The following is a 17340-nucleotide window of genomic DNA, read 5'->3' on the forward strand; positions in this document are numbered from 1 at the left end:
GCATAGTATATCATTTAAGTAACACTACTGTTTGACCCAGTAGTGTCTATTACTCACTTATAATTCCTTCCTCAGACTTAATACAAATTTTGGTTCACTTAAGTAGTTTGAGTCATATGATATAAAATCTTTTTGTATAACTCTTCATGAGTTATTTTATTTCAAAATTAAACATGATATTTTGCACTTCTAAAAAATTTAAACAAAGTACAGTTCACTTTGAAAACGACCTGATTAGTCCAACTATGTAATTATGAACAAAGGTCATTCAAGCGTAACAAGTATAACTTTAAGGAGCTTTTCATGATTTTTTTTTTCATTTTTTCTTTTGGTGGTACTGGGGTTCCTGGAAACCCTTCTACCTCTGGGTTACACTCCCAGACCTATTTAATATTTTTTTTATTTAGAAAGAGGGTCTCTTAACCAGCGCAGCTTGCTTCGAACCTGCACGATCCTCCTGTCTCCGCCTCCCAAGCGTGGGGATTACAAGTGTGCACCACCACACCTGGCTTTTCATGATTTTTAAATGGTTTCAAGATACTTGTAATTTGTGACTTTTTGTTAACAATTTAAATATACTGTGTAATGGCAACTTTCTTCCTTAACATGGAAAAGTTGATTCATCACATAAATGTGTCCTCTTGAAAAAAGAAACATAAGCAAACACTATGGCAATGATGAAATGAAAATACAGTGGTGTCTAAAAGAATTATTAGTCCTGTCCAAAATAGCTTTGTAAATGGCTTTAAATCTAATGCATTAAATCATAAATGTCCAAAGAGGTTGTTGGAATTCTTCAGCTTATCAAGCATATAATTCTTTATTGTGCTAATGGCAATGTTGCCTATTTTTTTAAAGAAAAGAGAGTGGGGAGGGGAAGGGGTAAGAAATGCCGGGCAAAGTAAGCTCAACGCTACATTTTCTATACCTAAATGCACTGACGTTGAAGTATAGGAAAATCAAGCAAGAATGTTGGTTAAAATGTGTCTGTTATAAAAATTGAAAAGCTAAAGTTTTCTAACAGTTTTTCTTAACAGTCTGTATATGAAAATATATTATAAATATAGAAGACATCTAATATTGAAGCTAAATATAATATTAATCAGCATTAAATTCATTTTAAAAAGGAACACTGGTTCATTGTAAACTTATTTTTCCTCTCTACCTGCTGAAAACTATTAAGAGAATATAAATTAAGTCACTTGTGCAATATGGTGGTCATTATCAGCTAGACACTGTTATTCTTCTCTCCTAACCTGATTAATATTTATTTACTACACCTGTGTCTAGAGAATCTGGCTGAACACCTGGTATTTTAGAGTACATATATAAAAATAAAACCCTTTGAAATAACTTTTCTGAAAAATTCACTGAAATCATATTTTAAATAGATATAACACACTGGCCCAATAAATAGAGTCAAAATAAAAGAAATTATTTAAATCATGTAATTTTATTGAGGGAGAAGAGACCCATATGTAGTATGTAAGATGAACAATGCATTAATTGAAGTGCGCAGTTCCTAAAGATGGTATGTGATAACTGAAATGAAGAGATACTGCAATGCTCATATAAGATTCATATCTTGAACATGAACTGCCCTGACAGAACATACAAGGGAGGCATCAAGCCTTCACATATTTTACTTATCTAATATTTAATATATTTATGATATAGATTACCAACTTCATAAATTCAACATTACAATAAAACATAAGGGCAGATATTCTAAGTTTTTAATCTACTATACATATAAAATTCATAGGTTTAGGGATTAACTCCAATAACCCTACATTTGTTAGATATCTGACAATAAACAATTCTCAAAAAATTGATTTAGAAATCTATAGAAAATATTTTGAAATTAAAAAATGAGATACAACCCACCTCATTTATCATTTCTATTTCTCTAAATGTCAATCTGTCCAGCCAATCTACTTTCACCATGTGTCCTTGTCGATGAGCTTTGGTGAGCTGCAGAATTAAATATAATGAGGAAAATCTTAACAAAGATTTAAGAGAAGGAAGAGTAAAGAATGATACAATTTAAGCATCCCTGATCTGAAAATTCAAAATCTGGAGCCCTCTAAAATCCAAAACATTTTTGAATGCAAAGATGACACAAGGAAAAAATTCCACATTTAACTTCATGTGATGGGTATCAACACCATATATGAGTATATATATTTATACATCTACATGTATATACATATGTAGACATATATATATATATGTCTACATATGTATATATACATACATATATGGTGAATATAAAAAATAAATATTTCCTGTTTATTTTGGGCCCCATTCTCAAGATATCTTCTTATGTATGCAAATATTTCAAAATGTAAAAAATTCAAAATCCAAAACACTCTGGTTTCAAGCATTTCAGAAAAGGGATATCCAACCTGCAGAATCAGTTTCACATATAAAACATTCTTATATATACCACAGAAACTATACACAGCCATAAGGATAAGAAAGTTGGCAAGAAAAAAGACCCTTCCGCCCCGAAGAAAAATGATTAAAAAATAAATTTTTAAAAAGACACAATTATGTTAAGGCATAAAGAAATCTTTCCTAAAAATAGCTCCTGTTGTATATCTCTTATATTTTGACTATTACAAAGGAAGGGAATTATAATAAGAATAGCTCCTCTGTGAGGAAATAAAACATTTTCTCTTTTCTTCCCATTTTTATCTAACAAACATTACAAAAAATGAAAATTACAATCAAGTAGACATTTCTCTGGAACCTATAAATTAATACTCTATGGTTTAAACACATATGTACACTTGCTTTTATTTTTAAAAACGATAAAAGATTTAAATTTCTAAAGGCACTATTAATAGAGTCCTCTGAAGTCTTATATAACAATCTCACCTCAGATTCATAAATTATATAATAATAGATTAATAGATTATATTAACTTAAATCCACAGAGAGTTCAAGGTAAGATCAGAGGTCCTCAAATTAAAACTACTTTTTTATATTAGAAAGCCTAATTTCAAGCACCAGTTTAATATCTACATTTTTGTATCAAAACCCTCTTGTTCTTTCAAATTCATAGTACAGAGCAAAACTGGACATCAAAGACTTAGCTGGTAGCGCATCTGTGTCAACTGTCTCCTTCACTGTCCATGTCATGACAGCATTCCTATAAGGACATCAAACACTGCCACCAATGATTAACTTTTTCATGGAACTAAAAATCTTCATTACCAATATTTTTTACCTTCCTCAACTCTCACTAAAACTACAAGACAATACTATTTAGGAAAAAAAAGTAACTCCATACAAAAAGTTTACTGTAACAAAAATAATATCAATTGAGAATAAGTTAAATAATAAATTCCTTTTCATCTAAGGTAATCTCTAAATGAAAATGGATAAAAACATATCAATAAATGCTTAAGATAATTACTACAAGAAAGCAGGAACTCAGTATCTCATTGGCTCTGATAAATAGTAGACAAAACATGCCATCAAAGAGACCAAGAAATGGTCACTAGAAAACCAAAAGATTTGACTTCATGAAAAAGAGTGCTAGACTAGAAACAGCCATCAAAACTAACACTCCATTTTCAAACTCTCATTTGTGAATTCACAAAGCAAACATCAATGAAAGTATTGCTTTCTATTTCTACAGTCAGAATTGAAGCCCAAAACGGTGGTGCTGGCTTGTGATCCTAAACCTGGGAGGCTGAGACAGGAAACTGCAGGTTCACAGTCAGAGTCAGCCACTTAATGTTACATGTTGTGCTAGCTGGTGTCCAAGGATGGCTGTCAATGAAACATACCTCTTAATAATTATATTCTTCCATGTTTGAGCTATATTATCTCCGAGATTTATTTTCACTGACATAATACAGAAGTGGCACTGTGTCTATTCTGGATAAGATACCTTGATGGCTTTTGTCTTGCACTTTTGAGAACACTGCACATGTAAAAAGTCCAGCTATTCTGTTGGGCAACGATGTTGAAAAACCACTTGGGTAGGGAAAGGCACAGGGTGAGACATCATCTGGTGTCCCAGCCAAGCAAGTCTCTTCCATCAAGGTGTTAGACTTACAAGTGCTGCCATCTTGGATGGTTCAGCTCCTGTCTCTAAATGACTACAGTCTCATGAAGGATTGTAAATGAGACCAATGGAAAAAATCATATGTCTCTAACAAAGCACTCCATTCTAGGAAGGAGACAAGTTAAAAAAAAAAAAATCAGTAAAGATGTCACACACTCTTTTTAAGAAACACAGGTTTCAAAAGAATTCATAAAAAGTCATAGAGAGTTAGAAAAAGAAGCCCACTATCACAAAAATAATGTATAATTATTCATTCAAAATTTCTCCAAGAATTAAACTGCAAGTGTTTTTTTTAGTTTTGTTTTGTTTGGTGGTACTGGGGTTCCTGGAAACCCTTCTACCTTCAGGGTACACTCCCAGACCTATTATATACTTTTTAAATTTGGAAACGGGGTCTCTAAAGCCAGCGCGGCTGGTTTCGAACCTGCGCGATCATCCTGTCTCTGCCTCCCAAGTGTGGGGATTACAAGCGTGCGCCACCACGCCCGGCGTGAAACTGCAAGTGGTTTTAAAAGTCCTTTAAATAAAAGAATCCCCAAGAACCAAAAAACAACATGCCCAAGAAACTTCCTGGAGTACTAATTATGCATTATCAAATTTAATTGAAAGCCAAAAATGTGTGTTTGAGGAAGTTATCTCAGATGAGAAGGTACTTAATAAAAGCACCATGAACAGAACTAGAAGTAGGCAAACTCGCTGCACTGTATCCAGGCAGGGAAAAGGAATGTGACACAGTGACCTTAGACTCAGACGGGACTTCCGAGACCACCACTACCGGCAGTCCGCTGTGCCTTACTTTTATCTGCCCTTCCAGATTGGCAGCCTCTTCAGGACTAAAGCTATGAACTCACTAGAATCTAGCACTATTTATGAAATATGTATAGTTAGTAAAGGGAGTTCTATATAAAAGTGTGACAAATCAGATGAGAAACAAATACTTTTAAACTTCAGAATTCCGCCTAAGAACATTCAGTACATACAAGAAAAGACAAAAGAAAATAACATTCAAAAGAAAAGAAAAAAGTTACTCTGGACCTTTCCTAGGGAATCTAAGAGTAAAAAAACTTATAATGCTGTATACTTTTTCTCATTTTTTTCTTACACTTAATAAATAAAACCAATGTGCTATGCCGGGCATGGTGGCACACGCTTGTAATCCTCGCGCTTGGGAGGTGGAGACAGGAGGATCGCGTAGGTTTGAAGCCAGCCGCGCTGGTGTAAGAGACCCTGTTTCAAATATCAAATATAAAATAGGTCTAAAATATAAAATATAAAATATAAAAATATAAAATATAAAATAGGTCTGGGAGTGTAGCCCGGAGGTAGAAGGGCTTCCAGGAACCCCAGTACCACTAAAATAAATAAATAAATAAATAAATAAATAAATAAATAAATAAAACCAATGTGCTTGTCACCAGACAGAAAAACCTTTCTAACTTAAACGGTCTATGTGAAAATAGCCATATTTACCAATAATCATGCTTGGCATTAGCACACACAGAATTATTATTCAACATGATTATACCGATTTGCATTTTTTACCTAATATCTTGTTTCCCCAAACTCCTTCATGTTAAGGGGATCACAACTAAACCCTCTATTCTAAAACTTTTCCAAGCTAAATTAGTAAATACTTAAATGGAGTACCCTTATTGGTCTACTGGTATAATCACAGGATACACTATAGCTTTCTCATAGGTTTTTACTAGTAAAAAGTATAATTCAAACAGGGCATGGTGGCACATGCTTGTACTCCCAGCATTTGGGAGACTGAGACAAGAGGATTGCAGTTCATGGCCAGCCTCAGCTACGTAGTGAGGCCCTCTGTAACTCAGTGAGATTGTTTCAAAATAAAGAATGAAAAATAGGGCTGGGGGGTGTAGCTTGGAGGTAAGACTGCCCCTGGATGGCATCCCCAGTACCGCAAAGAAAGAAAAAAAAAGTGTAATTCCGCCAGGTGTGGGGTACTGTAATCCCAGTACTTGTCAAGCAGAGAAAGGAGGATCGCAGGTTAAAGACCAGCCTCAGCAACATAGCAAGACCCTCGGCAACTTAGCAAGATCCCACTTCAAAATAAAACATAAAATGGGGCTGTGGGTGTAGCTTAGAGGTAGAATGACTCTGGGTTCAATCCCCGATATCTGCACACACACACACACACACACACACACACACACACACGCACGCGCAAAAGTGTAACTCTACAAAGAAAATAGAACAACATGAATCCTATCTATAGTATATCAGATATGAGCCTTGTGATCATTTGTGGCCTAAGACAAAATACAGTTGTATTTAAGAATTTAATTGAATTATTTAGATTTAAAAAGAAATTTTATGTATGAACCTGAGTATATGTATTATAGTAGACACATGCCTAAATATTTATTTCTTACCAAGCAAAGAATTTCTCCTGGCTTTCTCTATATTCCTAATTAATGGAGTCTTGGCCATAATTCTTCAATTTTACTTTCAAGTTTTATACTTGGATATGCTTGAATAAAACTTCCAAGTTTTATTATTCAGGAAGAATAGCATTTGCTCATGGAAATTTCATCTAGTTAAACATCTCAAAATAATGTAGTTTTTTATAAAAGTGTGTTATTGTCTATTTTGCTGGTAGAAGCTATTGCCGTAAAGACAGAATTTTCTGAAAGATAAATCAATACGGTTTTAATGCTCAAACTTGCACTAGGCAAAAGTTAATTTAGTCTACAAAGACACCACTAGTTTCAAGAAAAACCTCAAAGTTTTGAGTCTTATACAACAGTAAGCAAACCAAGCTACTAACAAAAATTATTCTACCACGCAGCATGAGCAATAAATTTACAAGACACTGCCAAACCCTCTTGTTATAACACAAAGGAATGACAACACTGCACTGTGTCAAATCACCTGTTTAAAATACTAATATATTGTTTATACAAAAATATATACTTAAGAGGTATGGTGATGTCAGTGGCACCATTGGACAAGTTTGATAGCCCTGAATAATATGAGCAATTATTATATTTCTGTTGCTTAGAAATGTCATTTATGTAACAACTGAAGAGGAAAATAAAACAACATGAGACTCTTTTCCCAACCCAAACTTTATGGCCAGGATTCTATTTTCATTTGCAAAGTAGCCAATGTTTTCTGTAAACCGTCTGCCTGCCTAGCTGTCTGCCTGTCTGTCTGTCTGTCAGTCTATATTTTTATGTGATTGAACCCAGGGGCATTCTATCTCTGAGCTAGACCCCCAGCTTTATTTTTAAATTTTGGAACAGGGTCTCAATAAGTTGTTGAAGGTCTCCTTAGGTTGCAGAGGCTGGCCTCAAACAACCTGTGATCCTCCTGTCTCAGCCTCCCAAGTACTGGAATTACAGGTGTGTGTCACCAAACCTTTTCCCTTCTTCTATAATGAAGACATTCAAAACCCATAAGTTCTATTTCTTTGTGATTAAACTAAATTACTGCAGGCAAAAAAATAGGTGTGCGCCAATATTTTTTGAGGCAATAAAATTATTTGGACTATACTCATTACCATACATGGTCAAGTCTCAATTGTTTCAGACTATAGATAGAACACAAATTAATATACACAGACATTGACAAACTACTGTATTTGTCTTATGTGTATATTTACATAGCTGTGACATCCGTAAATTGCTAGACTTAGTCTAATGTAGTACTGCACATATAGTTCATATCATAAATATAGTCTAAAAATGAACTCATGGGAAGGTGAAAAGCCAAAGATTATAAAGATACTTCAGCTATCTTAACCTAAATCATTAAGTACCTGCAGTATGGGAAAAGGACACCTTCGTTATATGAGATTTCTATCCAAAAAAACCTAAGTATAGATTTATCTTACAAAGTACAGATATTTTTACAAAGAACAGCAACAGGGCCAGGAAAACCCTAACATACAGCATCAGCTGAAATTAATTTTAGGAATTTAGTGTTATATTCTGAATATGCTGTATTACATCTGAGGAAAAAAATCACTAGGATCATTATGCTAATAAACTAATTCTCTTCAGAAAGTCAGTTTATTCGTCAACATTTATCTCACAAAATTTCTTTAAGGCCGACATTTATTCAGAACCTGGTAAAGTATGATCAACTTGCTATAAGTGACACATAAAATAATAGGTGAGGTTAATTTTCCTTTTTGGAAAAGAACAAATAATATACCAACGCACTGAAAAATCGAGAAGAAATAAATTTCTAGATGCTGCACATAACCTACCAAAAGAGAATTGTGAAGACATAGAAAACTTGAACAAAGCAATAATGAATTATGAGATTTCAATCAGTAATACAAAAAAAAAATTCCCAATAAAGCAAAGTCCAGGACCTAGTGGCTTCACTGCTGAATCCTACAAAACACTGAAAAACTAATGCCAACTCCTCATAATGCCAGGGAGTAGACTAATTCTTTTTTCTTTTTTTTTCTTTTGCAGGTCTGGGGATGGAACCCAGAGGCATTTAACCTCCCAGCTACACCCCCTCCCAATTTTTTATTCTTATTTTGAAAGCAGGTCTCACTGAGTTGCAGAGGGCCTCGCTAAGTAGCTGAGGCTGTTCGCGAACCGCGATCCTCCGGTCTCAGCCTCCCGAATGCTAGCGTTACAAGCGTGCGCCACCCCGCCCGGCTTGAGTATATTAATTTTTAGCTATTTGATCTAACTTTATTTAGTCTTTACAATAACCCCATAAAGTGGATGTAACTATATTCCTATTTTGCTGATGAAGACTTCAAGACTTAGTAAAGGTTAAGTAGCCATCGAAAATCGCATGTAAATAAGAAATAACTGGGATTCTAATGAAAAATGGTATCCAAACCCATGGATCTTAATCTCACTTCCATTTTAGTTCTAGGATAAAGGGTTCTGTAGATATTAAATCACTTCATACATGCAAGATAATTATGAAAATTTATTATTATCATTATTATTTACAATGGCACTAATAATTATGTCACAGCCCAAAACTCAGTAATGTAATTATTTTGGCCACAACCCATGGATCTTAACCTCTTCCATTTTGTAAATATGGTTTGTCAATATTTACTCAATGATGCAGTGTATCCAAGCATATTTAAGTGATCCTATACTTAAAGATACTATGAAGAAAGAACGTCTTTTAAAGATTTTCTAAAGCTTAAAGAAATACCTCACAGAACTTTTTAGCTCCTTTAGCTCCTTCATGGCTCACTAAAAAGCCAACAATAGGCCGGGCGTGGTGGCGCACGCTTGTAATCCCCGCACTTGGGAGGCAGAGATAGGAAGATCGCGCAGGTTCGAAGTCAGCCGCGCGCTGGCTTAAGAGACCCTGTTTCCAAATAAAAATGTAAAAATAGGTCTGGGAGTGTAGCCCGGAGGTAGAAGGGCTTCCAATACCACACACACACAAAAAAAGCCAACAATATCATGAGGACTAATTTACGTTATGAGATATCTTGAAAAATGATGTTATGGGTAGCACAAGCACTATTGTTATTAGAAAGAAGTATGCGCCCATTATAAACCAGTATATTGGCACGCTAGGTCAATACTGTCTAACAGAACTTTTGGCAATAATGGAAATGTTTCATATCTGCTCTGCTCAACTGACACTGTGGCTATTATTTTTAGCCACAAGCAGCTGTTATGTCCTAGAAATGTGACTATAGTGATCGGGAAAGTGAATTTTTAATTTTATTTAATTTGAACTAATGTAAACTTAATTGGCCATATGTGACTTGTGGCTACCCTGTTAAGTAGTGAAGCTCTAGGTGAAAAAAAAGAAAAAGACCTTAAAATGGTTGGTATGAGCCTATTCTCAAGAAACTAACTGTTCCTGGATGAACTTTCGAAAATCCACTTCCTATTTCAGCACGCCTGAGGGCGAGGGCCTGGCCTCACAGTGAGCCCATGCAGGCGCTCGGAGGGTCAGCCGCGAAGCCCACCACAACTAAGCACAACTTTACATCTGCAGCGCTCACCCACACGGGCGCCGCTGCGGCCCCAAGCCTATCTGTGCCACGCAGACCACAAGCATTTCTCACCTGCTCATTACTTCTCTTTGCCTCCTCTTAATCAAATTGACAGAAACCAAAGCACATTCCAAAGGCATCAAGCAGCGCAGCTAAAATGAAGAGGAGACAGAGGAGAAGCATGCTTCTGTACTAACCTTTCATGTCTAAAGACATGGATTCAAATATAAATCAAACACTAGAGCTCGGTAGTCACATCCAAAACCCCAGGTGGATATGCAGCCTAGTCATAAAATTCTCGTAATATGACAAGCTGAAACATGGAGTAGAAGGGAACAACATGGAAACTGGCTAAAGGTAAGGCCCACAATCAATTAAAAGGCGGAGTCAGGAACAGTCAAAGTTTAACAAATACCCCACAAGTCTGGACTTGTATTATTTTCGTAAATCAATTCAAACTGAGAAATACTTTATTAGTAAAATATAACTACACAGTTCTGAGATGATAGAAGAGAATGAGGAAGGTGGGGGAGAATGGTATATTTCAATACACTCAGTTCTTCCTGTTCTCTCTTCAAGACCTAAGAAATCCACATTATAAAAATAAGGCCTAGGTTGAGCTCTATTCAGGTTTTTTTCCCTCCTTTTTCTCATATTCATTTTGACTCAAAGAAAAACTAGGCATGTTTAAAATGATATAAAATCATTAGAGAGGTTAATTCCATTAAAATCACTCTAAAGGAATGTGACTTTTAGAAATTTCGAACTGGAAAACAGGTTTTAAACTTCAGTTACTCATAATAGAATAAAATTCAACTTTCATAGCTGAGCAATAAATCAGAATAACGTTATTAAGTCCACCTTGGAGTTGAGGTTCTTCGGTTAATAATTATCTAACAACATCTCTTCACAGGCCATTTAAATAGTTAATCTTCATTTCACAGTTCTCTTGTCCCATTATCCCTAGGCAACCAAGACTGAAGCAGTCGATAACTGAATAAACTTTCATACATTGCAGTTTGAAAATTGTCACCAAGATATTTGTTTAGACTCCTGGGTACAATGCAGAGCAACCACATTTTGCTATTATGAAGATTTATGTATACCTTTTTACTCTTAAACCAAATGCCTTCTCAACAATTATGTAAAATCACAGTAAATTCACTGGCTAGAAAACCAAAGTCTAGCAAAAAACAGACTATTCATTTCTAACTACATACACTTCGTGTATTAAAATGCTCCTTTCTTTTCTTAAAATGGTAGTGCCATAATCTTGGCTTCTTTTGTTGAAAATGAAGTGTGAACCATACAAATTCCTTCCCAGTTTTTAAAAAATGATCACACTGGAGACCATTTCAAAAGGTTTTTAGGAAGAGAGTGACATTCTAACTGAACATTTTTGTGTCCATGTGGTCCTGGGGATGGAACGCAGGGGCATTCCACCTCGGAGCTATACTCCCAACCTTACTGCTCTATTTTATTTTATTTTACTTTGTTTTATTTTTTATTTTTTATTTATTTATTGTGTGTGTGTGTGGGTCTGGGAATGGATGGAAGCCAGGAACATTCGACCTCCAAGCTACATCCCCTGCCCTATTTTTTATTCTTTATTTTGAAACCGGGTCTTACTGAGTTGCAGACGGCCTCACTAAGTAGCTGAGGTTGTCTGCGAACTGAGATCCTCTAGTCTCAGCCTCCCGAATGCTGGGATTACAAGCGTGTGCCACCGTGCCCAGCTTACTTTGTTTTATTTTAAGTTGTGGAGGTCCTCACTAAGTTGCTGAGGCTGGCCTCAAACCTGGGATCCTCCTGTCTCAGACTCTCTAGGTCTGGGATTAAAGATGTATGCTACCATGACCAACTTAAACAAAGTTTTTTTAATGTGTTACCAGAAAAATGAGAGAGGCAGAGGGAACAGAGATGTACAAATTATTTTCACATAATTTTAAGAAAAATTAAAAGTATATTTTTCATTAGGACCATAAGTATCAAAGCATACTTTGGTAATTAGAAAGTTAAAAATGAGAACAAGTACCAAAGCACATTTTCCTTGGTATCAAGGCAAATGGACCCTGGTTTGGTTATAGAAAGAGCTGTTTCTCTTGAATATTGTATGAAACACTTAAATAAAGAAGTAGGCACACACAAAAAGAAAATAAATCACAAAACACAGTCACATTTTTCATATTAGAAGAGTCTTGAATGGCTCGTCAGGCTTTCACACTGTAGAAAAAATGAGGACAGGGCTGGAGGTGAAGTTCAATGATAGAGCACTAGCCTAGCAAGTGCGGGGCCTTAAGTTCAATTCCTAGCACAGCAAAAAATAAAATGAAAGTAAAGACTTGGATATGATTTAAATGTAGCTAAGGAGGACAAACTCGCCTATTCTAAGGTTCATTTAAAAGGTCAAAAGAAAGAAATGTTATGACATGAACAAAACCCATCCACAATTGTAAACTCATAATCACACCTTTCTTTCTTACTATGGTAAATATAATAATATCCAAATAAATAAACAAATAGCCCAGGTATTTGCTTGTCAGTGCTTTTAGAATTATAGCAAGTGAAGAGCTACACAGAAACTCAGACGTTATCATTTCAGAAATAATCTTCCCTGAGTTGGCAGAATGGCCAAAACTGACTCATAGTACTGTAAAATGTTGTAAAGCGCTGCCGAGTGTCCCCAGGTTCCAATTTCATCAAGCCTAAAACATTGCTTTTTAAACACATTTTTCTTCAGTAGCAGCAGATACAGCAATTTCTAAAGTCTCAAAAATATGACCAGCCGCTGTTATTAAAACAAAACAAAAAATGAAATATATTACTCCAAAGTGCCAAGAAATAAAGTTTTCTTCTAGTGTTCCTCAACAATGATATATACTTCCAAAAGTGATCTACAGATTCAAGAGAACACCCATTCAATAACCAAAGTCATTTCTTACAGACATAGAAAAATCAGTCCTTAAATTCATTTGGAACAACAAAAAACCCAGAATAGCCAAATTAATTCTCAGCAACAAAAACCATGCAGGAGGAATCGCAATATCTGACTTTAAACTATACTACAAAGCCCTAAGTAATAAAAGCAGCATGGTACTGGCACAAAAACAGATACATAGACCAATGGAGAGCATACAAGACTCAGAAACAAATCCACAAACTTACTGCCAATTGATTTTTGAGAAAGGGGCCAAAAACATACACTGGAAAAAAAGATAGCCTGTTCAATAAATGGTGTTGGCAAAACGGGCTAACCATATGCAGAAAAGTGGAAATAATTCCCACTTTCTCACCTTGCACAAGAGTCAATTCAAGATGGATCAAAGTCTTGGAAATTAAACCAGAGACCTTGAGGCTCCTTAAAGAAGGCATAGGTCCAACACTGCAACACATAGGCACAGATAAAAACCTTTTCAACAAGACCCTTAAGGCATAAGAAACTAAAAGGCGGATCAGTACGTGGGACTGCATGAAACTGAAGAGCTTCTGTACAGCAAAGGAAACTATCAAGAACCTTAACCAAAAGGCAACAGAAGGGAGATTTTTGCCACCTACTCCTCTGAAAGAGAACTAATATCTAGACTATACAGAGAACTCAAGAAACTCAGCATTATTAAAACAAATAACGCAGTCAAAAAATGGGCAAGTGAACTAAATAAACACTTCACGAAAGAAGAAATTCAAATGGCCAATAAATGCAAGAAAAAATGCTCAACATCATTAGCAATCAGAGAGATGCAAATCAAAATTACCCTGAGATTTCACCTAACTCCAACTAGAATGGCAATCATTCAAAACACAAACAGCAACAAATGCTGGCGAGAATGCAGAGAAGTGGAAACTCTAATAGACTGTTGGTGGGATTGCAAATTAGTGCAACCACTTTGGAAAACAGTATGGAGAATCCTCAGAAGAATGGGAACGAACTTACCGTATGATCCAGCAATACCACTTCTGGGTATCTACCCAAAAGAATGGAAACCAAGCTACTAAACTAATGCATGCGTATCTATGTTCATAGATACACAATTCACAATTGCCAAACTATGGAACCAGTCAAGATGTCCATCAAGAGATGAATGGATTACAAAACTGTGGGATATGTACACAATGAAATTTTACTCAGCCATAAAGAAAAACACAATTACGTTATTTACAGGGAAATAGATGGAAACTGAGAACATTATTATAAATGAGATTAGACAGTCACAAAAAATAAGAAATCGGATGCTCTCCCTAATATGCAGAAGCTAGAGAGGAAATGGTTCATAGGAGAAACTCTAGATGAAGAAGGAGATTCTACAGATGTGCAAATAAGGCAACATAACTGAGGGAATGGGAGGGAGAAATTCTCTAATGTTCATGATATATATTAATAAACATAAAGTCAATCACCAAGGCAAACATGAGAAGGAGGAAGGGGGAAGGAATGGGGTGAAAATTGGTTAAGGGCTAATTGGGTGATGTGTGCATGTATGCCTCTACCATCTTTTACTCCATTAAAATGTATGACTACAAAGCACCAATTAAAAAAAAAAGAAAAAAAATTTACAATGGAGACCTATATCCCATTGAAATTAGTTCAGCAAAAAAAAAAAAAAAAAAATACAAACAGGATCCATTTTTCCCTTACATAATTATTGGTTTTGATGTTTCTATTTAGTATTGGGGGAACAAAAGTTAACACTAATACAAGTATCAGAGCTTAGCAAGCTCTGAAGTCTCCATTCCCTTCACAAGTTAAAAGCACAATGCTATTAGGGGTAAAGGAATGTAAGAAAAAACTAGGCTCCAATTACCATTAGTAAAACTGTAAAATGCTTACTCTCATTAAAGTTTACTCTGATTTTAAAGATTTACAAACTATTAATAAAGAATGACCTGAAAACAGCCATGTTGCACAATATAAGCAGCATAATCATATTAATTATCTCCTGAAAAAGCGGGACCCAACTTGCTATATTCTTAAGACTGTTGATGATGACTGTCAATAGCTAACAAAAACATTAAGAATACCTCATTTAGTTCTGTTTACGGTCAGTCATCATTTCTATAGTTGCTAATGTACACCAAATATTAAAGGAATAATTAGAAGCAATATCTCTTGGGGTTTGGTTTCAATCAAATATGAGTCTCAGTCATTATCAAGTCTCATTTATTTATTCTATTTTTTTTTTTTTTGGTGGTACTGGGGAAGGAACCATTCTCTGGGCTACACTCCCAGACCTATTTTTATTTGGAAACAAGGTCTCTTAAGCCAGCGCGGCTGGCTTCGAACCTGCGCAATCCTCCTGTCTCCGCCTCCCAAGTGCGGGGATTACAAGCGTGCACCACCACTCCCAGCGAGTCTCATTTATTTTCTACTATAAAACTTAAAAGATAAAAATAGCCAGGCGTGGTGGCACATGCTTGTAATCCCACTTGGGAGACGGAGACAGGAGGATCGTGCAGTTTTGAAGCCAGCACGCTTAAGAGACCCTGTTTCCAAATAAAAATATTTAAAAAAAAATAGGTCTGGGAGTGTAGCCCGGAAGTAGGAGGCTTTCCAGGAACCCCAGTACCACCAAGAAAAAAAAAAAAAAGATAAAAATAAGAAATGGTAGTGCTATAGTGCTGTCCTATAACTGAAAAAACAGAAACACAAGTCAAACAATTATGATTATATATTACATATACTAATATAAAAATGTCAGTTATAAAAATTATTTTTGAACTATCCATCTATGATGGAGATCTATGGAGATCTGTGTGGAGATTCCTTAGAAAACTGGGAATAGATCCACCTATGATCCAGCTATACCACTCCTGGGTATCTTTCCAAAGGGGTTGAAATCAGAGAACCACAGCAACATATGCATACCTATGTTCATAGCAGCACAATTCCTAATAGTCAAAATATGGAACCAACCCAGGTCCCCATCAACAGATGAATGGATTGAAAATTATGGGAAATGCACACAATAGAATTCTATTCAGCTAGAAAGAAGAACAAAACCATGCCATTCTCAAGAAGATGGAAAGTCCTGGAGAGCATTATGTTAAGTGAGACCAGCCAAGCACAGAAAGAGAAGGGACATATCTTTTCTCTAATATGCCCAAACTAGGGAGCATTGGGGATACCAGAGGGACTCCAGATAATAGAAGGGAAATCTCAGCAAAGTTTGAATGGAAGGATAGGAGAGGAAGAAGGCTGAACTTGATTAATGAGATGTCCGAATATGTGTAAAAGTACTAATATAGCATGGTTACCCTGGACATTCATTGTTGGGAGGGGGGGGAGGAAAAATGGGGGTGGGGAGGGAGAGGAAATCAAGTACAGTTAAAATGTATACCATTTATTTTCAATAAAAAAGTAAAATAAATAAAAATTAATTTTGAACTATCCATCTAATTAATTAGGATTAAAATTAGGACTATATGAATAGAAGTTCAAACAATGAAAAATAATAATAGAAAATGAAGTGGATAAATCATATAACAGATTTTCTTTAATGGAGTATTGGGGTTAAAACTTAGGGGCAGTCTACCTCCAAGCTACACCCTCAGCCCTATTTTTTATTTTGAAATGGGGTCTCACTGAGTTGCAAAGGGCCTCACTAAGTAGCTCCAGCCAGATTTTTATTTCTTGGCTCTCCATTCCTCCTCAAAAATAGAATTTCATTCATAAAATAAACCTTAAGGTAGATCCTGTGACAACTGAAGACCTTCTTTTTCTTCAATATAACCTACCTTCCTCTAGTATTTGAGATTTAACCTTTTTCGACCGACAGGCTATAAACAAACTCAGACTACTAAAATGTCTATTAACTATTTAAGGTTTACAGAAGTCACAGGGAGATTAGCTTGAATCAACGTTCATTACTAACATAAACTCTTGAAAAGAAGGTAGACATGAAAAGCTTGTGAAATGTCCTATATCCCACATAAGAATGCAAACAAGATCTCAGAATACGCAGTTGACGTGGGTATTAAATTCTATTCATCTAAACATAGATAAGGAAGGTTGGCAATAGTCTACTAGCCAATATGCTTACTAGGTAGCAATGACATCATTTTTCCTTAAAAGAGAAATACACAGCATGAACGCCGTAACAAAAATTTTATGATGAAGAACAAAGCCTAGTCAATGCAAGCACTATGTTTTTGTTTCATTTTGTAGGATTTTGGTTTTAGTACTGATTATTGAACATAAGGGTATTCTGCCTCTAGGCTAAACTCCCAGGCCCATTTAATTTTTATCTTGAGATAGGGTCTCACTAAGTTCCAGAGGGCCTCGCTAAATTGGCCTCAAACC

General features: G+C 35.5%; 1 protein-coding gene across 1 annotated transcript in view; it reads right to left on the reverse strand.

Moving 5' to 3' along the window:
* The window catches only part of PIK3C3 (phosphatidylinositol 3-kinase catalytic subunit type 3), a gene marked incomplete at its 3' end in the record, with an annotated part of 144730 nt that overhangs the window by 107622 nt on the left and 19768 nt on the right, over positions 1–17340 (reverse strand). The window contains exon 5 of the mRNA XM_080714697.1: positions 1888–1974. Within this exon, the coding sequence (XP_080570823.1) occupies positions 1888–1974 (87 nt within the window). The remainder of the gene's footprint in view (positions 1–1887; positions 1975–17340) is intronic.

This window comes from Muscardinus avellanarius (assembly GCF_963383645.1).
Source record: "Muscardinus avellanarius genome assembly, chromosome: 17".
Classification (NCBI taxonomy): Eukaryota; Metazoa; Chordata; class Mammalia; order Rodentia; family Gliridae; genus Muscardinus; species Muscardinus avellanarius.